General features: G+C 49.2%; 1 protein-coding gene across 3 annotated transcripts in view; it reads left to right on the top strand.

Annotated features, from left to right (window-relative positions):
- The window catches only part of LOC119956433 (beta-1,4-mannosyl-glycoprotein 4-beta-N-acetylglucosaminyltransferase-like), a 36082-nt gene extending 19059 nt beyond the window's left edge, over positions 1–17023 (top strand). The window contains exons 1-2 of one of the 3 annotated variants that reach the window (XM_038783651.1): positions 1779–1799; positions 13171–17023. In XM_038783651.1, the coding sequence (XP_038639579.1) occupies positions 13172–14701 (1530 nt within the window). In that variant the 5' untranslated portion in view covers positions 1779–1799; position 13171 and the 3' untranslated portion in view covers positions 14702–17023. Of the gene's footprint in view, positions 1–1778; positions 1800–1945; positions 1965–13170 lie in introns of those variants that run through there. The other 2 variants (XM_038783652.1, XM_038783650.1) reach the window with 2 other exon arrangements.
- Positions 17024–25831: the final 8808 nt, after the last annotated feature.

Here is a 25831-nt window from a genome sequence, read left to right on the forward strand (position 1 = left end):
CAGTGTAAATACAAAGACACGGGCATCGGGTGAAGTACTACTCAGTAGAGAAGATGTGTGAAGAGGTCAGATCCGTCCATAAGAGGGTCATTCAGGAGTCAGGTAACAGTGGGGAAGAAACTGTTTTTGAATCTGTTGGTGTGTGTTCTCAGACTTTTGTACCTCCTGTCCGATGGAAGAAGTTGGAAGAGTGAGTAAGCCGGGTGGGAGGGGTCTTTGATTATGCTGCCCGCTTTCCCCCGGCAGCGGGAGGTGTAGATGGAGTCCATGGATGGGAGGTGGGTTTGCGTGATGGACTGAGCTGTGTTCAGGACTCTCTGTAGTTTCTTGCGGTCTTGGGTCGAGCAGTTGCCATACCAGGCTGTGATGCAACCAGATAGGATGCTTTGTATGGTGCATTTGTAAAAATTGTTAAGAGTCTATGTGGGTGTGCCGAATTTCTTGAGGAAGTATAGGTGCTGTTGTCCTTTCCTGGCCGTAGTGTCGCCGTGGGCGGACCAGGACAGATTGTTGGTTATGTACACACCTAGGAATTTGAAGCTGGGCCCCGTTGATGCAGACAGGGGTGTGTACGATACTTTGCTTCCTGAAGTCAATGACCAGCTCTGCAGTTTTGCTGACATTTGAGGGAGAGATTGTTGTCGTTACACCACTCCACTCTCTGCCTCCCTCCTGTACTTTGACTCATTGTTGTTCGAGATCCAGCCCACTACGGTTGGGTCATCAGCAAACTTGTGGTACGATATTTTAAAACGTAACATTGAGTATTATAGGGCAGTAATTAAGACTTGATAACCAATCATAGTGCAAATGTCCCCATAGCAGTCAGTTTTCGTGTTTAAGGTGATTATCACTTGTGCCCAGAGCATTTCGCTCAACACTGGTTATTTCAATTTCCACGTAAATCCAGTGTTTGCCAGAGTGGATAAATTCTCAGCATTCCTCTCTTCTGTCCTTCTAGAGCGATTCTGAGACTGCTTATTAGTCTTTAGACAGTAAGAATGCACAATACATTGTGGTTCCGAACACCAGTTATTAAAATGCGGGTGCAGATGGGCTGCAGCACAGTGACGCAGTGGTTAGCATTGCTGCCCCGAGGTGCCCGGTTCGATCCTGACTCTGGGTCACTGTCCGTGTGGAGTTTCAACATTCTCCCGTGTTTGCGTGGGTTTCCCCCACAACCCAAAGATGTTAGGTGGATTGGCCACACTAAATTGCCCCTTCATTGGAAAAAATGAATTGGGTACTTTAAAATAAAAAATAAAAATGTGGGTACAGAGGGTGTGTTCACCTATCTGCTTGCATTATGCACATCAATGCGTGATATCACCAAAATTTCATCAGATGAGCAACCTGTGAGGTGAGATTTGTTGTTCACCTGCAGCTTACTTGTGATCTTGTTGGAGATCTGTTGACGTGCTGCTGTTGGCTTTGGTGAACGCACTCCTGTGGAATATATCTTTTTTTGATCTCTGTGCCATTTATTCAATACTTTACCGCTCCCTGTTTATTGCTCTAGCCTGCCTATGGGGTGGGGGGAGAGTGACTCCTGACCAGTCTCCTGGTTATTAAACAGCTGTGATCCTAAGACGGGACGAAAGTGTGACAGTAATGCACAGGATGTTAACGAGTGGCAGCTAATTGGAATTCAGGGCTTTTGAAGAGTTCAATGTGACTTGTTTACTCCCCATCAATCTTCCGACTCTCACCCGTGCTAAAAAGCTGCTCCCGAGTTTCTTGGATCTGAATTTGCGGGGGTTGTTTTGTGGTCTGGCTTTCCCCGGTGTCTTGTTTCAGAGGTGAGAGTTACATTTTGACTTGGCTTGCTGAGCAGGAATTGCTGGAGCGGTAACTGTGGGCCGTTGGCAAGCAGCGGGACCAGCTCAGAGCGTTGCATGTTGTCAGAGTCCCCGGGAACTAACAGTGGAACCTTGGACAGCATCCGCTGCTTAAACGCTTTTAAGGTTTTTTTTCTGTATTTCTGAAAACAGTCCTGGGGGGGGGGGGGGGGGGGGGGGGGGTGTCTGAACACCTTTTCAGTCTTGGTGTCAGCTAGAAAACAGCATTTAACTTGAGTCTAAAGGCGCTGCAATTGGCAAATATCCAGAACCAGCAATGTATCCAAAACTGATTTCCATGCAGACAAAAGTGAAATTCAAGAAGCTGGGGATTTGTGTGAGCAGGGTTTGAAAAGAAGTACGGTCATGAAATTCTCTGTGCTCCATTCAGAAATTGTCCCTTTTAGATTAGAAAATTGCAAATGTAATATCATTATTTGTGAGAGAGAGAGAGAGAGATACCAGGAAATTGAGGCTGATGTCTAGTGTGTGGCAATCTTTTGGAGTCTCTCTAAAGTCAGGATGACCAAACACTTCAAGAAATTTGAGCTGGTAAAGAGGAGCCAACCTGGATTTGTTAAGGGGTGGAGGGGGGGGGGGGGGGGGGGGGGGGTGGGGGGTGGGGGGTGGCGCGGTGTCTCAGTGGTCAGCACTGCTGCCTCACGGCTCCAGTGACCCGGGTTCAATTCCGGCCTTGGCTCACTATCTGTGTGGAGTTTGCACTTTCTCTCCCCATGTCTGCGTGGGTTTCCTCCGGGTCCTCCAGTTTCCTCTCACAATCCAAAGGTGTACAGGTTAGGTGACTTTGCCATGCTAAATTTCCCCTTTAGTGTCCAGTGCAGGCAAATTATTAGGGGCTGGTTTAGCACACTGGGCTAAATTGCTGGCTTTTAAAGCAGACCAAGGCAGGCCAGCAGAACGGTTCAATTCTGGTACCGGTCTCCCCGAACAGACGCCAGAATGTGGCGACTAGGGGCTTTTCACAGTAACTTCAATTGTGACAATATGCGATTTTCATTTCATTTCATTTTTCAGTGATGTGCAGGTAGGTTATGGGTAGAGGGTGGAGTGGATCGGTGCAGACCCGATGGGCCAAATGGTCTCCTTCTGCACTTTAGGGACTCTATGATACTATAGTTCAGGCCTAATGAACCGATTGAATTATTTGAGAAAATAAAGTCGTCAGACAGGGGAATGTCAAGCATTGCCGTTTATATGGGTTTCAGAACAAAACAGAATTTTCATCAAACTTTGTTCTTTGCAACATGAATTGGTCAAGCAGCTGGGTGAATTGTTACAATCCGTCTTGAGCAAGTTATCCACATACATGGCAAAGGATTCCTTCAAATTTGCGAAGACCATATGGAACTTGTGTATTGATAGCGATGCTGTGCCTGTTTGACATTGCTAGCCTTTCACCAATGTTCGACTTAAGGAAGCCATAGAAATTCGTGCTGCAACGATACATCATGGCGATCTAGACCCGCCACCATTACCTGAATCAGTATTCATCGAACTTATTAACTCGTGTTGAGTTCTATTTTAACAGGGTGGCACACGTCATCTTTTTGGGCATCCATGATGTTCCATAGAATCCAACGGCGGCACAGTGGTTAGCACTGCTGCATCACAGCGCCAGAGACCTGGGTTCTATTCCGGCCTTGGGTCACTGTCTGTGTGGAATTTGCGTGTTCTCTCACTGTCTGCGTGGGTTTCCTCTGGGGGGCTCTGGTCACTGTCCAAAGATGTGCAGGTTGGGTGTATTGGCCATGATGAACTGCCCCTCCCTGTCTCTGGATGTGCAGGTTAGGTGGGGTTATGACAGGGGGGTTGCTCAGTAGAGTGCTCTTTTCAGAGGGTTGGTGCAGACTTGATGGGCCAAATGGCCTCTGCACTGTAGGGATTCTATGGAACACCAGGTATGCCCAAATAGATGACACTGCTAGGGGATCCCCTATAGTCCCAGCTCTCTCAAACATCTTTGTCGAGTTCCATGATTAACCCTATTCTTCAATGGAATGACACCCAACCTGATGGGCACCGTAGTTAGCACTGTTGCTTCACAGCTGCAGGGTCCCAGGTTCGATTCCCGGCTTGGGTCGCTGTCTGAGCGGAGTCTGCACGTTCTCCCCGTGTCTGTGTGGGTTTCCTCCGGGTGCTCCGGTTTCCTCCCAACAGTCCAAAAATGTGCAGGTTAGGTGGATTGGCCACGCTTAATTGCCCGTAGTGTCCAAAAAAGTTTAGGTGCGTTACCGGGATAGGGTGGAGGTATGTGCTTGTGTAGGGTGCTCTTTCCAAGGGCTGGTGCTGACTCGATGGGCTGAATAGCCTCCTGCACTGTAAATTCTATGAACCTCCGACTGCTTTAATGTTTTTGATATGTGGATGATACCTTTTGCTATGTTGAAATCTGGAATTGCATGTAGTAATTTTCTTAGACGTCTTAATGGATCCATCCTGCTCTCAAATTCACCTTTTCAAATGGAGCAGTCAAAGCACAGTGGTTAGCACTGGCTTCACAGCGCCAGGGTTCCAGGTTTGATTCCCGACTTGGGTCACTATCAGTGCGGAGACTGCGCATTCACCTCGTGTCTGCGTGGGTTTGCTCCGGGTGCTCCGGTTTCCTCCTCGTCCTGAAAGATGTGCTGTTAGGTCATTTGAGCATTCTGAATTCTCCCTCGGTGTACCGGACAGGTGCCGGAGTTTGGCGACTAGGGGATTTTCATTACAGTGTTAATGTAAGCCTACTTGTGACAATAAAGTAGCACCCAGTGAGTAGATAGCTACCCTGCTCAGATCATCACTCGCTATACATCGTGTAAAAACGCGTGAAACAGACCCACGGCCGCCAGCTGGTCTGGCACAGTGGACTAAGACAGCTGGCTTGTCGTGCAGAACAAAAGCAGCAGCGCGGGTTCAATTCCTATTCCAGCCTCCCCGAACAGGTGCCGGAATGTGGCGACTATGGGCTTTTCACAGTAACTGCATTTGAAGCCTATGAAATGAAAATGAAAATCGCTCATTGTCACAAGTAGACTTCAAATGAAGTAGATTGGGCACTTTTCAGTTAATAATAATAAATCGCTTATTGTCACGAGTACAGCAAAATGTCTTTCAACACCAGGTTAAAGTCCAACATGTTTGTTTCAAACACTAGCTTTCGGAGCACTGCTCCTTCCCCAGGTGAAGGAGGAAGGAACCCTGGAAGGACCAGGCATTTGGGCAACAGGTGAAGCTCGCTGTTTCACGCTGCTACTGTTGCAGTAGCAACACTGTGTATTCACCACCGACTCAATGCTGCCGCCAAGCCAAAGATGTTCTGATGAGTAATGTGGGATATGAGTTACCGTGCCAGTGTCATGCTAGGTATGTGGGTTGTGCACCTCAAAAGACTAGCGGATCGTATCAAACAGCATGTCCCAGCCGCTGTTCACAACTGGCAAGGTACAGGCTGTACCCAACCAATCGCAAAACTCAAGACCGTGTCCATTAGCACAACACCCGCCCTGTGCTAAGAATTACGTTGACAACCAATTTTAGATCGTCAGTCAGGCTCGCAGTGTGAGCACATGCATTTGCATGTACTGGAAGCTACATCTATTGATGCATAGGGCCCTGTGGTCCCTGCAGACAGAAGGAGCATGGGCGCACATTGCTCCTGTTTCAGCTAAACAAAATAAGTGACAAGACATTCGCTGACTCGTTACTCGGGAATCCGTTCGATCGGACCTGGACGCTACACTTATGAAGCGCAATGCACTGCACCAGGATGTTGCCAGAGTTAGATTGAATGGTCAAGAGGAATGAACCCATAAATGGCTATCAATCTGTCAAACTGCCTGTTCTAAATTTCAAACTATGCTTGGCAGTTAACTGTCAGTCACCCACCGTCAATTGGTGCATTTTCCATGATAATACCTCCTACCAATGAGAATCCACTTGCCAACAAATCGGCACCCTCTTCATATACAATATGAATTTTGTATATGAGCAGCATGGTTTTGTGAAGGGGAGGTCGTGTCTCACTAACTTGATAGAGTTTTTCGAAGAGGTCACAAAGGTGATTGATGCAGGTAGGGCAGTGGATGTTGTCTATATAGACTTCAGTAAGGCCTTTGACAAGGTCCCTCATGGCAGACTGGTAGAAAAGATGAAGTCACATGGGATCAGGGGTGAGCTGGCAAGATGGATGCAGAACTGGCTAGGTCATAGAAGGCAGAGAGTAGCAATGGAAGGGTGCTTTTCTGATTGGAGGGCTGTGACTAGTGGTGTTCCACAGGGATCAGTGCTGGGACCTTTGTTGTTCGTAGTATATATAAATGATTTGGAGGAAAATGTAACTGGTCTGATTAAGTTTGCAGACGACACAACGGTTGGTGGAATTGTGGATAGTGACGAGGACTGTCAGAGGATACAGCAGGATTTAGACAGTTTGGAGACTTGGGCGGAGAGATGGCAGATGGAGTTTAATCTGGACAAATGTGAGGTAATGCATTTTGGAAGGTCTAATGCAGGTAGGGAATATACAGTGAATGGTAGAACCCTCAAGAGTATTGACAGTCAGAGAGATCTAGATGTACAGTTCCACAGGTCACTGAAAAGGGCAACATAGGTAGAGAAGGTAGTCAAGAAAGCATACGGCATCCTTGCTTTCATTGGTCGGGCATTGAATATAAGAATTGGCAAGTCATGTTGCAGCTGTATAGAATCTTAGTTAGGCCACACTTGGAGTATAGTCAATTCTGCTCGCCACACTACCAGAAAGATGTGGAGGCTTCAGAGAGGGTGCAGAAGAGATTTACCAGGATGTTGCCTGGTATGGAGGGCATTAGCTATGAGGAGAGGTTGAATAAACTCGGTTTGTTCTCACTGGAACGACGGAGGTTGAGGGGCGACCTGATAGAGGTCGACAAAATTATGAGGGGCATAGACAGAGTGGATAGTCAGAGGCTTTTTCCCTGGGTAGAGGGTCAATTACTAGGGGGCATAGCTTTAAGGTGCGAGGGGCAAGGTTTAGAGGAGATGTGCGTGGCAAGATTTTTACACAGAGGGTAGTGGGTGCCTGGAACTCGCTGCCGGAGGAGGTGGTGGAAGCAGGGACGATAGTGATATTTAAGGGGCATCTTGACAAATACATGAATAGGATGGGAACAGAGGGATACGGACCTCGGAAGTGTAGAAGATTTTAGTTTAGACGGGCAACATGGTTGGCACAGGCTTGGAGGGCCGAAGGGCCTGTTTCTGTGCTGTACGTTTCTTTGTTCTTAATATAAATTTGTTGATCTTTTGCGTTGTATTCTTGTAAATTTTGACTGCACAATGAAAGGCTTGACAAAATATTTTTTTAAGCGGAGTTCTTACTACCAACCAATATTGGTAGAAAGAGATTGTGAAATGGTCACTTAAGTCATGTGACTTCCCTCCGCCACAATGATTTCAGAAAGGGATATTCATCTGGTGTCTGGGCCTGGCTTATGTCCCAGTCCTTTTTTTATAATATAAATTTAGATTACCCAATTCAGTTTTTCCAATTAATGGGCAATTTAGAGTGGCCAATCCACCTAGCCTGCACATCTTTGTGTTGTGGGGGCGAAACCCACGCAAACACGGGGAGAATGTGCAAACTCCACACGGTCAGTGACCCAGAGCCGGAATCAAATCTGGGACCTCGGCGACGTGAGGCAGCAGTGCTAACCACTGCGCCACCGTGCTGCCCCTATGTCCCAGTCATTAGCCTCTGGAGAAAGTCGTCATCCTTATTGATGACCCTGTTTCAGGCAGCTTTTGTCTTGGTAGACCATCTGACTAAAATCTTGTAAAGGTGCAACATTTCCTTTCGTAGTTACTTTTTGAAATGGGCCCTGATGAGATTCCACGAGCAAAATGTCAGAACATGTTTCCAGTGCAATCCATGAAAATGTTTTGGAGGACAAGTTCAGACGGATGTGTAGTGTTATTCTCGATCCAGTGTCATATTTGGGGGTTGGTTAAGTTAGTTGACTGGATGGCTGATTCCTGATGCAGCTTGGATTAAGGGGCGGCACGGTAGCACAGTGGTTAGCACTGTTGCTTCACAGCGCCAGGGTCCTATGCTCGATTCCCGGCTTGGCTCATTGTCTGCACGTTAGAACATAGAACAGTACAGCACAGAACAGGCCCTTCGGCCCTCAATGTTGTGCCGAGCCATGATCACCCCACTTAAACCCACGTAACCCGCAACCCAACAATCCCCCCATTAACCTTACACTACGGGCAATTTAGCATGGCCAATCCACCTAACCCGCACATCTTTGGACTGTGGGAGGAAACCGGAGCACCCGGAGGAAACCCACGCACACACGGGGAGGACGTGCAGACTCCACACAGACAGTGACCCAGCCGGGAATCGAACCTGGGACCCTGGAGCTGTGAAGCATTGATGCTAACCACCATGCTACCGTGAGGCCCCGTGTCTGCGTGGGTTTCCTCCGGGTGTTCCGGTTTCCTCCCTCCTCCCACAAGTCCTGAAAGACGTGCTGTTAAGTGAATTGGACATTCTGAATTCTCCCTCTCTGTACCCGAACAGGTGCCGGAATGTGGCGACTAGGGGATTTTCACAGTAACTTCATTGCAGTGCTAACTTGTGACAATAAAGATTATTATTAAATTCCCGTACTAACCAAGGTTATTCTTGAAGGCTCTGCCTTCTCAACCTTGACTCTCCCCCCCCCCCCCCCCCCCCCCCCCCCCCCACACCCCAGTTATCTCTCCCTTGAAGAGGGGAGCAGGCAATGCAATGGCGACTTTTTCACAGACGTCAGATGACGTGTGGCAGCCATCTTTTGGTTCCGCACAGTTAAATGAGCAGGAAATAATGAAGTTTAATTTTAGTTTGGCATGTCTTACTGCCATGTCAGTAAGGCCTGAATTGAGTCTGCACACAAATTTGGAACTGTGATTGCTGGCATTCTTCACGGATCTGTGCTGGGACTTCAACTCATCACGATATTAATGACTTTGCTAATATAACAGAGAGACAGGTTTGTCAATGACTAAAGATTGGGGAAGATGAGACAATAACACTTCCAAGAGCGATTGATTCGGCGAAACTGCAGCAGATGCTGCTCCACGTGGATAAACTTGAGGCCGGTCCATTTTGGAGTGACTCCAACTTTAAGATCCCGGCTCATGTAAGCAGGTCACTAAAACTTAGCAGTCGGGTACAAAACAAAAAGGCAAAGGCTAATGGAATGTTATAAATAAGAGGGCCAAGGTATAAAAGGAGAGGTTTAGCATCGGATCTGGATGCTACACCTCCAGCTATGGGTATGAAGTGCAGTGCTGCACACCAGAGCCAGGCCATTTAAGTTGGGGAAACGCTTCTTCAAACACCGTGCGGTGGATGTGTGAAGGAAGCCCACACAAAGATGCAGAGGTAAGTTTAATTTTAAATCGGTGATCAGTAGATTTTGTCCCAGACGCTAGCAGGAAGGAGTATTGAGCCAAAGCAAGTAGATGGGAGTTGAGGTCTATTTATTCTTGTGATGTCAGTGTCACGAGCAAGGCCCGTGTGTTTGGATAGCTATGGGGAGGACCTTTACACCCCCTTTTTAAGGCAGGAACAGTCTTGGCAGCAACACTTTGTAGCGAATCAAATTTTTTTGAGACTAAGTCCGGGCAGGTTACTGTTCGCCTCCAATTATGTCATTAAACCATGGGTGTTGCCGATTTGCAGATTAGCTGATCTTTTGGACTTTGTCTAAACGTCTGTCACCTTGTTTTGCTCTTGTAGAATCACTGTAGTGCAGAAGGAGACCCATTTGGCCCACCTAGTCTGCACCAACCCTCTGAAAACACACCCTGCCTAGGCCCACAACCCCCACCCCATGGCCAGTGCACTTCACCTGTACATCTTTTGGACTGTGGGAGGAAATCGGAGCACCCGGAGGAAACCCACGCAGGGAGACTGTGCTGCCACTAACTATTTATTTAAGTAATATCCTTTGTATCTTTGGTTGCTGTTACATGCCACAGTTTCTCATCTGGTAGAGAAAGACATTTGCATCCCAAGGTGGTGTTGGCTAGGGTTGAAGGTCTTTAGTGCTGTGAGGCAGCAGTGCTAACCACTGCGCCACCATGCCAGTCTATAGATTGCTAGTCCTGAGACAGTACCACTACCCCACTGCCTCCCCTCTGATCAGAGACCCCCTAATGGTGGAAAGACTGTAAAATCTGGGGTTAGTCTCCGTGGATCGGGGAGGTTTGATAAAGGTGGTCAAAGTCGTGAGGGTTTTGACTCTAGGACATAGAAGCCGAGGGGGCATGAGGGGATGTTCTATTTGCAGTGAGTTGCTTTAAGCTGGAAAAAGCGCTGACAACAAGGGTGGTGGGAACCAATTCAATAAGAACTTTCAAAACCGGAGCTGGATTAAATAATTACTGGGTGATGGGATTGATGGAAATGCTCTTTCATATGCGCACACTAATTAGGAGCTAGACATGGCCATTCGAGCCTGCTCCGCCGTTCAAGATCCGGGCTGATCTGACTGTTAGCTCAAACCCCACCTTCCTGTCTGCCCCCATAACCGTTCACGCCCTCCCCCATGTTCTTTTTAAAATAAATTTAGAGTACCCAATTCCTTTTTTCCAATTGAGGGGCAATTTAGCGTGGCCAATCCACCTAGCCGGCGCATCTTTGGGTTGTGGGGGCGAAACCCGCGCAAACACGGGGAGAATGTGCAAACTCCACACTGACAGTGACCCAGGGCCGGGATCAAACCTAGGACCTCGGCGCCGTGAGGCAGCAGTGCTAACCCACTGCGCCACCGTGCTGCCCATGTCCACCCTTGTTAATGAAGAATCTATCTAGCTCTTGAGATTCTGCTTCCACTGCCTTTTGAGGAAGAGAGTTCCGGAGACTCCCAACCCTCGGCAACAAATTTCCTCATCTCAATCTCAAATGGGCGACCCCTTATTTTCAAACGATGACCGTTAATTCTAGATTCTCCCACAGGACAAAACATCCGCTCCCGCATCCAGCCTGTCAACACCCCTTGGCATCATAAAAGTTTTGATACCAACACCAGATCCATTTGCGTATTGCCCTCTGTAATTGTTGCTCTGGCACCCAAATGTATATCTACCTTTCCAATCCTCCCCACCCCCACACAAACAGATGCCTACTTATGTGTTAAAAATAATATTGGCAATTGTACAGAGTTGCTGTTGTTGAGCTAGTGCATAATACCCTACAAGTTACTTTATTTTTAATTTTTTGTCTGTGTGTGGTCGTCTTATATATCTCATTCTGTACATAACTGTAAATATACTTTATTCCAAAACCCAATAAAGAACATTTATAACAAAAATGAAGGGGGGGGGTTGTTGGCTAATGTTTGCGTTTAGTTTAAAGTTTTGACTTATCAAAGACCATGTACCCTAATGTGACTGGTTAATTATTTATTCTTTATTATTTATTTATTCAGAGGGGCTGGTTTAGCTCACCGAGCTAAATCGCTGGCTTTTAAAGCAGACCCAGCAGGCCAGCAGCACGGTTCGATTCCCGTACCAGCCTCCCCGAACAGGCGCCGGAATGTGGCGACTAGGGGCTTTTCACCGTAACTTCATTGAAGCCTACTCGTGACAATAAGCGATTTTCATTTCATTTTCATTTCATTCCGCTTTCCATGCCATGCTAAAATTAGAGCAGATTGAAGGTCTCATATTTTCCTCTCATCGTTCTGTCTCATTTCCTGAAATCTTTGAGAAGATTCAGTTTATCTTCAGCTGGTTTATTCTCCCCCTGATGGATAAATTATTTAGTCGAATCTCTCCCGATGTGGGAGCAAAAACATTCTCCAGGACCGGGGACTTGCCGGGGATTAGCAGCCCCCGACCCCAGAGCTAGCAACGTAACAATGCTTTGACTTTGTATAGCCCTTTTTTTAACATTTGTAAAACGTCCCCGAGGTGTTTCACAGGACCCTCACTGAACGAAATGGCCGAGCTGTTGATGACAAGCTCGTTCAAATGAGCGCGGTGCCGAGTCCAGAGGTGGCCGTCTTTGGTGTGTCGGAAGACCCCGGGAGCCCCAGGGGGTGAGCGAGGCCGATCATCTGGCCTTTGCCTCCCTGGTGGCCCAGAGATGGATCCTACTAGGATGGAGGGACTCGCAACCCCTGAAGTTGGGGGCGTGGGTTAGCAACGTGGCAGCGTTTCTCAGACTCCAGAAAATTAAATGTGCCTTGAGCGGATTGCAGCAGGGGTTTGCCAGGAGGTGGCAGCTGTTCATCGGCTTCTTCAAGAAAAATTTAGCTGTCAACAGTGGGGGGAGGCATGCGGGCGGGGTGGGGGGGAGCGAGTAAGGGCAGGAGAACCAACAGAAGGGGGGGCTGGGGAAGGTGGTACAGTCTGGGTAAGCCATGTTGGCTGGGGTTTATTACTGGGGGGTATGTTGGTTACACTGTTTTGTTCTTGTGGAAACCTGATGTTTAAAACTATAAATGCCTCAATAAAATATTTTCTCAAAATAAAAAGGAAAGCTCATTGCAAGAGGAGGAGAGAAGGATTGAGAAGTTACCGATCCATTTTATTCAGAATTTGATGTGTTCTCTGGCCAGCCTGGAGATGTTAATTGTACTAATGTTGACCATGATTTTGTTAAAAATAAATTTAGCGTACCCAATTAATTTTTTCCAATTAAGGAGCAGTTTAGTGGCCAATCCACCTGCCCTGCACATCTTCGGGTTGTGGGGGCGAAACCTCTCCCCCGGCCCCTACCCCACCCTCTCTCTCGGTGAGACGACCAGAGCGATCCCACCTCCCGTTGCCAATGCCTTGGATCTTGCTGTGCGAAAATCAGCTGATTCCTCCCAAATTGCCAACCCTGGTTGAAATTTGACAGCATAAATTACGAGGAAGAGATGGGGGCTGTGTCAGGCGCTACATCAATGCAGGTCTTTCCCTGCTCTAAAAGCTCACAGCCAGGGACAGAGGGCGTGACAGAGAGAGAGACAGACAGACTGGGGGCATGGGGAGAATGTGCAAACTCCACATGGGACAGTGACCCAGAGCCGGGATCGAACCTGGGACCTCGATGCTGTGAGGCAGCGGTGCTAACCACTGTGCTACCGTCCGTGTTGACCATGATTTAATGGTCGTTCTCTCGCCTTTGTCTCGGGAAGGTTGCGGTGTCTCGCAGGATTATTTTGGTGGCGAGCCGGGGATTGAGTGCCCTTTGGGGGATGTTCCTACGTGGTGACGGTGGCTGTAGAGTGTGTTGTGAAAGGTGCTTTAGCAATGCTGCTCTTGCAACGTTTTTAATTGCTGGTGTTTTCTCTTCTCTCCCGTTTAGGATGAAGATGAGGCGTCACCGTGTGGTTCTGGTGCTGTGTATGGCCGGACTGTGCCTCATCTCATTCATGCACTTCCTCAAAGCCCTGTCCTACATCACGTTTTCCCGCGAGCTCTCTGCCTTCAGCCCTTCACTCCGCTCCATCTTTGTCGACTCGCAGTTCTTCTGGAAGCCAAGTGTAGCGGAGGATGTGAACACTGGCCTCGGGCTTCAGATCACGCCCCAGGCCCAGAGCAGAGGCCACCCACCGCTGCACCGGGCTCTGTTTGAATTGAGAGATGACGAGGCAAAGTATTTCCTGCAGACCAAGGCTGGCGCCATTTGTTTCAAGCAGGGCACCAAGATGTCGGTGACGACTGTGGAGGGGGCATTGGACTGGGGCCGCAGTGCAATCGATAAGCAGCTGGCGCAGAAGGTGGCGAGCCGGGGGTGGAGTGGGAGGCCACGGCGTAGGTGGGTTGGGTGCCCTTGCCTCCCAGGCTGGCATGGGCCAAACTGTGGGGTGCCCACCATGGTCCAGTATTCTAATCTGCCGACAAAAGAGCGTCTGAGCCCGCGGGCAGTGCCCCGCAGGGTCATCAATGCCGTGAACATCAACCATGAGTTTGACTTGTTGGACGTCCGGTTTCGCGAGCTGGGTAACGTGGTCGATGTTTTCATCATCTGCGAGTCCAACTTCACTGCCTTTGGGGAGCCCAAGCCCCTGAAGTTTGTGGAGATGTTCCTGAATGGGACCTATGGTTACGTGGGCCAGAAGATCCTGTATGTTTTCCTGGACCATTTCCCCAGCGGAGGTCGGCAGGATGGCTGGATCGCCGACGATTACCTGCGGACCTACCTGACGCAGAACGGGATGAGCCGAATCGTCGATCTCCGGGACGATGACATCTTCCTCATCAACGACGCCGACGAGATCCCTGCTCACGACGGCGTGCTCTTCCTCAAGCTCTTTGACGGCTGGACCGAACCCTTCGCCTTCCACCTGCGCAAGTCGCTCTATGGCTTTTTCTGGAAGCAGCCAGGGAGCCTGGAAGTGGTGTCCGGCTGCACTGTGGCCATGCTCTTCATGGTGTACAATGGGGATGGCATCAAGCTGAGGCGGCGAGAGTACTACTTAATGCCAAACTTCCGGCAGTATGAGAACAGCACGGGGCACATCCTGGTGCCCTGGGCAGTGGGCAGCCCACTTCACTTTGCAGGCTGGCACTGTTCCTGGTGCTTTAAGCCGGAGGGCATTCGCTACAAGCTCCTGTCTGCGCAGAACGGTGACTTCCCCCGCTGGGGGAATTACCAAGAGAAAAGGGAATTAAGCTATATTCGAGAGTTGATCGAGACGGGGGGCTGGTTTGACGGCACTGAGCAAGATTACCCCCCCGCGGACCCCAAAGAGCACATGTACGCTCCCAAATACCTGCTGCGAAACTTTGACAAGTACCGGTACATATTGGAGAATCCATATCGGAAAGAGGGCAGGGGCCCGGGACCTGTGAAAGCTGCTGAGATTTACAATCAGACCGGGAGGATTACATAGCGATCGCTGGCAGTGAGGCCTGTGCCAGGGGGTCCGGGTGACTGTGCAGCATCTACTGTCCGGGATTGTGCCACTGCTGGGACGTAACCCGTGCTGTGATCGAATCCACATTGACACACCAGCACCCATTTCTTCACCACGCACATCATCTCGTTTTTCTTTTCCCAGGACCCCCGGTGTCGGGCACAAGTGGTTTCGATTCCGATTCCAATTGAGATTTCTTTCGAGTACTAAACTCCTTTCTCTTCTCTTCCCTGCCTCCTAAGGAGTTGTGCGAATGAAGTGCAGTGCACTGTGATAGGGCAGCAAGATCCCCCCCCCCACCCCACCCCACTATCCCATGGTTTGAGCCAGGTGGACTTGAGTTTAAGCTTGGCTCATGTGAAATGTGACAAAAGTAATTGAATGTTGTAAATACATGGCTCCAGAATGGAGTGAAAACACTAGCCGGTGAGTCGGAGGGAGGGAGGAGGTGGGGGCTATATGGGCCCTCTTCCGCTTCAAACCCGCTTCCCGGTCAAAGGGGCTATAACACTTACTGATTAACTAAACCTGTGAAACTCTGCTCCTGACCGAGAGGGAGGATAGAGAAATGCAAATTGTTTGACCACTCGGGTGCTCTCCAAGCCTGCAGCCACCCTCGGCACTGATCAATCTCCCCGGGATACTGAACTCCCTGCAATGTAGTGGGTCAGTCCTGGACCGATAAACCTTCTTGCTGGGAGCATTTTGATAAGATCAGTGGTCCGAAAGAAGGGGGTTGAGCTCATTCCCAATCTCTACCGCACTAGGGTCACAGTCGGTGGCCTGGGTATGGTCAGAGGTTGAGCTCGACCCAGTGGCCATCTCGCACTGGACAAGCGACCATGGGCATTGGCCTGGGCAAAGAGAGCACGATCAGGAGAATACAATTTCTAATCCAGCAGCTGGCACTGAGTACAGGAGAGGGTACGATAGCACTGGAATCCGAGCGGGACCCGAGGGAGGAATCGTACCAGATCTAAAAAGACTCCCTTTTTGGTAAATTTATTTAAAAGTTGAAAACTCACCACCCCCTGCACTAGGTACAGCCGCTAACATGTTAAAAGTACAAAATCTAGTTTGCAAATTTCCACTCACTAAAAGCACTGGTTCTCTGGAATTTGCCTGTTTTGGGGGATTGTTTTTGAAGTGTTACAGAAACCAAGGCTGACCTCTCATTTTTTGGCTGTCATGGGGAGATTGCCTTTTTGTGTCTTCGACTTTCTCTCCTGTGTAATGTCTTGAAGATTGAAGTTTCTGTGAAACACACTCTCTTTCTTATTTATTCTGTTTGGAGTTAACCACTGGCGCAAGGTTCAATGAAGCAATGTAGATACTTTACAGAGTTCTCCATCACTCCTGCAACTAAAAGCTGCCTGCCCCCGAAGGACTAAACACTGAACCCCGCGCCACCTCAAGCTCAGGCTGCACTGACCATCAGCTCCACACTTATACACTGGATTTCCGTCCTGTGATTGGCGGAAGTCAAATCACTGGAAGGTCAATGGTGGAGGCTTGCGTTCGGCCAAGTTACCAGCACAAGGCCCACCCGGGTGCTCACTGTAATCCTCCCCCTCGTCCAAGGGACCCGTTCTAAATCTGACGAGTGTCTAGCTGCAGTCGGTGAGGACGCTCAATGTAATAAACAGGGGTGGAGGTGGGTTGCACTGATTGTAGTAAAGAACTATCCCCTTGATCAGCTCCTGGAGCTTGGCTGACTTGTGCCACTCTTTAAGTTCACTGAACCTTTGAGATAACGACAGATCATCGTCTGTGGTGGCCTCCCCTTCTGCAACCTTTCGTTTCAGATGCAGCAGGATTTGAAATAAAGACCTGGTGCTTTGTTGTACCAAATGGGGAAAGCTAGCCTGGGTATCTCACTGACTGGATAGATGCCCACCAGTTATTGTTGCAGTCAAATGAACTGTCCGGAGGATATGGAGAGAACTCTCCTGGGCAATTCCCACAGGCGGGCATGTTTCACGCCCGTTGTGTGGTTAATGCCCTCTGGCTGCTCTGCATTGAACCACTGTCAAAGGAGAAATGGCCAACTACCCCACATGTACGTGCGTGCGTGCACATGCACACCACACCCTCGCCTGGGCAGCCTCTCTCGCTCGAGGAAGGCAAACGAGGAATCCATCGCGATCACGGGTTCAGATTCAGTGGGTGCAGAGCCCAGGCTCTCGTTCTTTTAGCCATAATGCAAGGTGGGGGACTGAATCCTAACTGTACTGTTAATAAAAAATAACATTTGCTTTAAACATTTACCAACACGTTTAATTAAATTGTATGTAGCGAGCTGTTTGTCCAAGTTTCATTTATGTTACATGCTTGGGGCGGGGCGAGGAGGAGACGGAAGCTGCCTGGGTGTAGAAGGCCTGTACATTTTGGTGGGGGGGGATGGGGGGGTGGTTAACTGGCTCTGCTACTGTGAACCTGGAAACTGGTGGGTTTCAATCGCCCTCTGATCCGCTGCCAGTCCCTGGAGAACAGCAAACCCAGAGTTTGAATCCGCTGCCTCACCCGCCCAAGGCCCCGGATGCCGAGACTCCCAGGCACCAAGACCCCGGCCCATCCGATATCTGGGCCAGTCCTTTTGAGTGGGAGCTCTTGCCATTTGGGGAATTAAAATTTCAAAGGATACGGGCATCGCTGGTATTTGTTGAACTGAGAGGCTGGCTTGGCCATTTCAGGGGGCAGCAATGTTGTGGATCTGGATGCCACATGGGGGCCAGGCCAGGTAAGGTTGGCAGATCTCCTCCCCTAAAAGGGACATTAATTGACAACAGAGCCCTGCAGCAAAGTAAAGGCCTTGGGCTCGTTGCGCCCGTCAAAATGGTGTCCTGGGGACTGACTTTCAATTCCAGGTTTCACTAGCAGCTGTGGTGGGATGTGATCTCGCTTGCTCTCTCTTGCTTGCTCGCTCGCTCTCGCGCGCACTCTCGCGTGCACCCTCTCAGGAGTCTCCAGCGACCTCCGGTAGCATCACAAAGCAAAAGACCATTCAGACCACTCACCCACACACACACGATGGGCTGAATGGCTTTTTCCTGAGCTGTAACTTGTGTGATTTTTCTATTGTGTGCATCGTTCTGTATTCTGAATGTTGGGTGTGTTTGTTCACTTTTTTTTCCTTCAATGAACAAATTAGAAGACTTCAGAGCTGTGGCCCATGGCTCATTAATACTTTTCACTGCAACAATCACCCTGGACAAACCCTTCCTGGGCTGAAAGGATTTGATGTCTAGAAATCTTATCTATTTCTTAAATGCATTGAGTGTCTTTGGCCCCCACAACCTTCTGTGATAGAGAATTCCACAGTTCACCACCCTCTGAGTGAAGAGGTTTCTCCTCCTCTCAATCCTAAATGGCCGACTCCGTATCCTGAGACTGTGACCTCTTATTCCAGAGACACCCTGCTCCCCCCAGCCAGGGGAAACCTGTAGTTTGTTCAGCCCTGTCAACATTTTAATGAAATCCCCCTCTCATTCTTCTAAACTCCAGTGAACACAGGCCCAGTCCACCCAATCTCCTCGTACGACAGTCCTCCACAGTGGATGCACTGGCAGGAATCTTCCAAGGATCCCTAAATTCTGGAATTTTTAATGAGGTATTTTTGACATAACAAACAACCACAGTGCAAAAAACAATAGAGTACAAAGAACAGTCATCAAAAAACAGCTGCCGATATCTGTCCCTCCAAGGCCCGCCTATGTAACCCCCTACTCTGTACTACCTAGCTCCCCCCTGCTGATGATTAATTCCCCGCAAAGAAGTGGCCTCACGGTAGCATGGTGGTTAGCATCAATGCTTCACAGCTCCAGGGTCCCAGGTTCAATTCCCGGCTGGGTCACTGTCTGTGTGGAGTCTGCACGTCCTCCCCGTGTGTGCGTGGGTTTCCTCCGGGTGCTCCGGTTTCCTCCCACAGTCCAAAGATGTGCGGGTTAGGTGGATTGGCCATGCTAAATTGCCCGTAGTGTAAGGTTAATGGGGGGATTGTTGGGTTGCGGGTTACATGGGTTTAAGTGGGGTGATCATGGCTCGGCACAACATTGAGGGTCGAAGGGCCTGTTCTGTGCTGTACTGTTCTATGTTCTATGTAAGTCAATGAATGGTTGCCACCTCCGGGCGAACCCTAACAACGACCCTCTCAAGACGAACTTGATCTTTTCCAGGCCGAGAGAGCTCGCCATGTCAGTTAACCAGACCTCTGACTTCAGAGGCCTAGACTCCCTCCAAGCCAGTAGTATCCGTTGCCGGGTTAGACCAGAACATCTGCCCCTCCCTCCTCCTGAACACCCGGGTCCTCCAACACCCCAAAGATCGCTACCCCTGGACACATTTCCACTCGTCTTCAATACACTGGACATGACATCCGCAAACCCCTGCCAATATCCCCTAAGTTTTGGGCATGCCCAGAACATGTGGACATGGTTCGCTGGTCCACCCGCACATCTGACACACTTGTCTTCCACCCCAAAAAATCTACTCATCCGGGTCGCTGTCATGTGTTGCCCGGTGCACCACCTTAAACTGGATCAAGCTGAGCCTTGCGGTCGCATTGACCCTGCTCAGTGCCTCCGCCCATAGGCCGTCCTCCCACTTACGCTTCAGCTCCTCTGTATGCGTCCCCTCCGCCCCCATTAATTCTTTGTAGCTGTCCGAGATGCTCCCCTCCCCCACCCATCCCCTAGACACAACCCTATCCTGGATCCCCCTGAGTGGGAAGGATGGTACCTGCCTGCGCAGAAAGTCCCGCACCTGTAGATATCTAAAATCATTCCCTGTTGTCAGCCCAAACTTCTCCAGCGCCCTTAAACTAGGAAAGCTCCCTTCCAGAAACAGGTCCCCCATCTTCTCAATCCCCACCCGTTGCCATACCCGAAATCTTTATCTAGGCTCCCCGGGGTGAACCGATGATTGTTACATACTGGGGACCAAACCGATGCCCTCACTGCACCAACATAGAACATTACAGCGCAGTACAGGCCCTTCGGCCCACGATGTTGCACCGTCCTGTGATACCCTTCTAAAGTCCCTCTACACTATTCCCTTATCGTCCATATGCCTATCCAATGACCATTTGAATGCGTTTAGTGTTGGTGAGTCCACTACTGTTGCAGGCAGGGCATTCCACGCCCTTACTACTCTCTGAGTAAAGAACCTACCTCTGACATCTGTCCTATATCTATCTCCCCTCAATTTAAAGCTATGTCCCCTCATGCTGGACATCACCATCCGAGGAAAAAGGCTCTCGATGTCCACCCTACTTAATCCTCTGATCATCTTGTATGCCTCAATTAAGTCACCTCTTAACCTTCTTCTCTCTAACGAAAACAGCCTCAAGTCCTTCAGCCTTTCCTCATATGATCTTCCCTCCATACCAGGCAACATTCTTTTAAATCTCCTCTGTACCCTTTCCAATGCTTCCACATCCTTCCTATAATGTGGCACACAATACTCCAAATGCGGCCGCACCAGAGTTTTGTACAACTGCAACATGACCTCATGGCTCCGAAACTCAATTCCTCTACCAATAAAAGCTAACACACCGTACGCCTTCTTAACAACCCTCTCAACCTGGGTGGCAACTTTCAGGGATCTATGGACATGGACACCGAGATCTCTCTGCTCGTCCACACTACCAAGAATCTTACCATTAGCCCAGTACTCTGCCTTCCTGTTATTCCTTCCAAAATGAATCACCTCACACTTTTCTGCATTAAACTCCATTTGCCACCTGTCAGCCCAGCTCTGCAGCTTATCTATGTCCTTCTGTAACTTGTAACATCCTTCTGCACTGTCCACAATTCCACCGACTTTAGTGTCATCTGCAAATTTACTCACCCATCCTTCTACGCCCTCCTCCAGGTCATTTAGAAAAATGACAAACAGCAACGGCCCCAAAACAGATCCTTGTGGCACACCACTAGTAACTGGACACCAGTCAGAGCATTTCCCATCTACCACCACTCTTTGTCTTCTATCAGCTAGCCAATTTCTGATCCAAACTGCTAAATCACCCTGAATCCCATGCCTCTGTATTTTCTGCAATAGCCTACCGTGGGAAACCTTATCAAACGCTTTACTGAAATCCATATACACCATATCAACTGCTTTACCTGTTGGGTCCACCTGTTTGGTCACCTTCTTGAAGAACTCAATGAGGTTTGTGAGGCACGACCTACCCTTCACAAAACCATGTTGACTATCTCTAATCAAATTATTCCTTTCCAGATGATTATACATCCTATCTCTTATAAACCTTTCCAAGACTTTTCCCACAACAGAAGTAAGGCTCACTGGTCTATAGTTACTGGGGTTATCTCTACTCCCCTTCTTGTACAAGGGGACAACATTTGCTATCCTCCAGTCCTCTGGCACTATTCCTGTAGACAAAGATGACTTAAAGATCAAAGCCAAAGGCTCAGCAATCTCCTCCCTAGCTTCCCAGAGAATCCTAGGATAAATCCCATCCGGCCCAGGGGACTTATCTATTTTTACACTTTCCAGAATCGCTAACACCGCCTCCTTATGAACCTCAAGCCCTTCTAGTCCAGTAGTCTGTATCTCAGTATTCTCCTCGACAACTTTGTCTTTTTCCTGTGTGAATACTGACGAAAAATACTCATTTAGCACCTCTCCTATCTCCTCGGACTCCACGCACAACTTCCCACTACTGTCCTTGACTGGCCCTACTCTTACCTTAGTCATTTTTTTATTCCTGACATACCTATAGAAAGCTTTAGGGTTATCCTTGATCCTACCTGCCAAAGACTTCTCATGTCCTCGCTTGGCTCTTAGCTCTCTCTTTAGAGCCTAGCTAACTTGTAACTCTCAAGCGACCCAACTGAACCATCACGTCTCATCTTCACATAAGCCTCCTTCTTCCTCTTGACAAGTGTTTCAACTGCTTTAGTAACCCATGGTTCCCTCACTCGACCACTTCCTCCCTGCCTAACAGATACATACTTATCAAGGACACGCAGTAGCTGTTCCTTGAACATGCTCCACATTTCCATTGTGTCTATCCCCTGCAGTTTTCCTCTCCAGGCGATGCATCCTAAGTCTTGCCTCATCGCATCATAATTGCCTTTCCCCCAGCAATAACTCTTGCCCTGCGGTTTATACCTATCCCTTTCCATCGCTAAAGTAAAAGTAATCGAATTGTGGTCACTATCACCAAAATGCTCACCTACCTCCAAATCTAACACCTGTCCTGTTTCATTACCCAGTACCAAATCCAATACGGCCTCACCTCTTGTTGGTCTATCTACATACTGCATCAGGAAAACCTCCTGCACACATTGGACAAAAACGGATCCATCTAAAGTACTCGAACTATAGTATTTCCAGTCAATATTTGGAAAGTTAAAGTCCCCCATAACAACCCTGTTATTTTCGCTCCTATCCAGAATCATCTTTGCAATCCTTTCCTCTACGTCTCTGGAACTTTTCGGAGGCCTATAGAAAAGCCCTAACAGGGTGACCTCTCCTTTCCTGTTTCTTAACTCAGCCCATACTACCTCAGTATTCAAGTCCTCATCAAATGTCCTCTCAACCACCGTAATACTGTCCTTGACTAACAATGCCACCCCTCCCCCTCTCTTACCACCTTCCCTGAGCTTACTAAAATATCTAAACCCCGGCACCTGCAACAACCATTCCTCGCCCTGCTCTAACCATGTCTCCGAAATGGCCACAACATCGAAGTCCCAGGTACTAACCCATGCCGCAAGCTCACCCACCTTATTCCGGATGCTCCTGGCATTGAAGTAGACGCACTTTAGACCACCTTCCTTCCTGCCGTACACTCCTGCAACTTTGAAACTTTACTCATGACCTCACTACTCTCAGCTTCTTGTGTACTGGAGCTACAATTCAGGTTCCCAATCCCCTGCTGAACTAGTTTAAACCCTCCCGAAGAGCATTAGCAAACCTCCCCCCGAGGATATTAGTACCCCTCTGGTCCAGGTGTAGACCATCCCGTTTGTAGAGGTCCCACCTACCCCAGAATGAGCCCCAATTGTCCAGGAATCTGAAACCCTCCCTCCTGCATCATCCCTGCAGCCACGTCTTCAACTGCTCTCTCTCCCTATTCCTCGACTTGCCAGCATGTGGCACGGGTAACAACCCAGAGATAATAACTCTGTTTGTTCTAGCTCTAAGTTTCCACCCTAGCTCCCTGAATTCCTGCCTTACATCCCTATCCCTTTTCCTACCTATGTCGTTGGTACCTATGTGGACCACGACTTGGGGCTGCTCCCCCTCCCCCTTAAGGATCCCGAAAACACGATCTGAGACATCGCTGACCCTGGCACCTGGGAGGCAACACACCAACCGCGAGTCTCTCTCGTTTCCACAGAATCTCCTATCTATCCCCCTAACTATGGAGTCTCCAATGACTAATGTTATACTCCTTTCCCCCCTTCCCTTCTGAGCAACAGGGACAGACTCTGTGCCAGAGACCTGTACCCCATGGCTGTCTCCCCCAACAGTATCCAAAGCGGTATACCTGTTACTAAGGGGAACGACCACAGGGGATCCCTGTACTGACTGCTTACCCCCAGCCCCTCTCACCGTCATCCATCTATCTTTATTCTTTGGCGTAACTACCTCCCTGAAGTTTCTATCTATGACCCCCTCTGCCTCCCGAATGATCTGAAGTTCATCCAGCTCCAGTTCCCTAACACGGTTTTTGAGGAGCTGGAGTTGGGTGCACTTCCCACAGATGAAATCAGCAGGGACACTGACGGCGTCCCTCACCTCAAACATTCTGCAGGAGGAGCATTGTACTGCCTTCCCTGACATCACCTCTAGATTTAAAAAAACAAGAAAAAGAAAAAGAAGGGAAGAGCTTACCTGATATTCCCTCAAACCCTTAGGTTAGAGGAGGTGGAAGGGTGGGGGACACTACAAGTGTAGTGTCTCGGGTTTAGCAACCACGGACTTGTTACAGGCACTCACCTTCCCGACAGGCCCCTGCTCCCGCCGAAAATCCGGATCCGCTCCCGCTGGAAGGTAAGCAGATTTAAAGGCACTCACTCACCTTCCTGACAGGCCCCTGCTCCCACCGAGAATCCGGAGGCTGCTCCCGCTGAAAGGTAAGCAAATTTAAAGGCACTCACTCACCTTCACGACAGGACCCTGCTCCCGCTTCCCAACGACCATGGGTTTTTTTTGGTTAGAGAAGGAGGTAGGGGGGAATCACTGAGGAAGTGTTTCGGGTTTAACTGTCACTTGACAACAGCCCCTTCCTCCATTGACCCCAGATCCTCAGGCCGCCACCACCACGGGGCTGGTGGAATATCTCGCCGGCGGGAACGGCAATGGTGCTGTTATCAGTGCCCCTGCATGAGGCCGCTCCCAAGCCGCCCCCGTCCCCACCCCCCACTTCCTTATCATCACAATATTGGCCGCCCAGTAATAATTACTAAAATTATTCTAAATTCTATTATGTTAATTACTAAAATGATCCCTTTTTCACCTGTGGGGACTTACCCGCCCAAACAAAGCCCAAAATGATTTTGTTGATCCTCTTTAAAAACAGACCATGGTATGAAAATCGGGAGGCATTGGAACACAAATAAAAATCTCGGCAATATCGTCACCTTAACCGTCTGCACCCTCCCCGCCAGTGATAGCGGGAGCACATCCCATCTCTGAAACTCGCCCCTCATCTGCTCAACCAGCCGGGACAAGTTCACCTTGTGTAACCGGCCCCAGTCGTGCGTCACCTGTATCCCCAGATACCTAAAGTTGTCCCTCACTAACCTAAACGGTAGCTCCCCTAGCTGACCCTCCTGGCCTCTTGCCTGGACTACATACATCTCACTCTGTCATATTCAGTTTGTATCCCGAAAACCAGCTAAATTCCCCCAGAATCATCATAATCTCCCTCATCCCTGCCCCTGCCACATATAGGAATACATCATCCGCATACAGCGATACCCTATGCTCCTTTCCCCCCCCTCCTCCAGACCCCAGAAGCTCTCCGTACAATTGCCAGCAGCTCTATGGCTAGCGCAAACAGCAGCGGGGAGAAGGGACATCTCTGTCTCGCCCACTGGGTCCGAGGTCGTCCTGTTTGTCCTTACCCTAGCTTCCGGAGCCTGGTACAGCAGCCTGACCCAGTCAATAAAGCCCCTACCAAACCCAAACCGTCCCAACACCTCCCATAAATAGTCCCACTCTACCCGGTCAAACACCTCTGCATCCATGACCACAACTACCTCTACCTCCCTACCCTCTGGGGGCATCATAATCACGTTAAGCAACCTTCTAATATTGGCCACCAACTGCCTACCCTTGACAAATCCGGTTTGGTCCTCCATAATCACCTCCGGCACACAATCTTCAATCCTGGGGGCCAACGCTTTGGCCAGCAGCTTAGCGTCCACATTGAGCAACGAGATCGGCCTGTCGGACCCACGCAGCTCCGGGTTTTTTCCCCGCTTCAATATTAGCGAGATGGTGGCCCGTGACATCGTTGGGGGCAGCACCCCTCTGTCCCTCGCCTCATTTAAAAACCTTAACCAGCAATATCCCCGAAAATTTCTTGTAAAATTCTACCAGGAACCCATCCGGCCGCGGAGCTTTTCCCGACTGCATTGCCTTTGAGTCCTCAGAACTTTCTTCGGCCCTAATCGGAGCCCCCGACTCACCCACCTGTTCCCTGCCCACCCTTGGGGAAAGTCAGCCCGTCCAAAAAGTGTTTCATCCCCTCGGGGCACGAGGGAGGCTCTGGTAATTGGGAAAATGTTAAGAGTCCATTATAAAGGATGTATTAGCAGAGCATTTAGAAATACGTAACATAATCAAACAGATGGCTTCATGAAGGGAAAACCATTCCTGACAAATTTATTAGACTTCTTTTGACGTGGTAATGAACAGGGTAATAATAATCTTTTATTGTCACAAGTATTAAGTTACTGTGAAAAGCCCTTAGTCGCCACATTCTGGTGCCTGTTCGGGTAAGCCAGTACGGGAATTGACAATACACTGCTGGCCTTGTTCTGCATTATAAACTAGTTGTCTAGCCCACTGAGCTAAACCGGGCCCGGGTAGATCAAGGGGAACCAGTAGATGTAATAGACTTTGAATTCC

The sequence above is a fragment of the Scyliorhinus canicula genome, chromosome 23 (assembly GCF_902713615.1).
Source record: "Scyliorhinus canicula chromosome 23, sScyCan1.1, whole genome shotgun sequence".
NCBI lineage: Eukaryota > Metazoa > Chordata > Chondrichthyes > Carcharhiniformes > Scyliorhinidae > Scyliorhinus > Scyliorhinus canicula.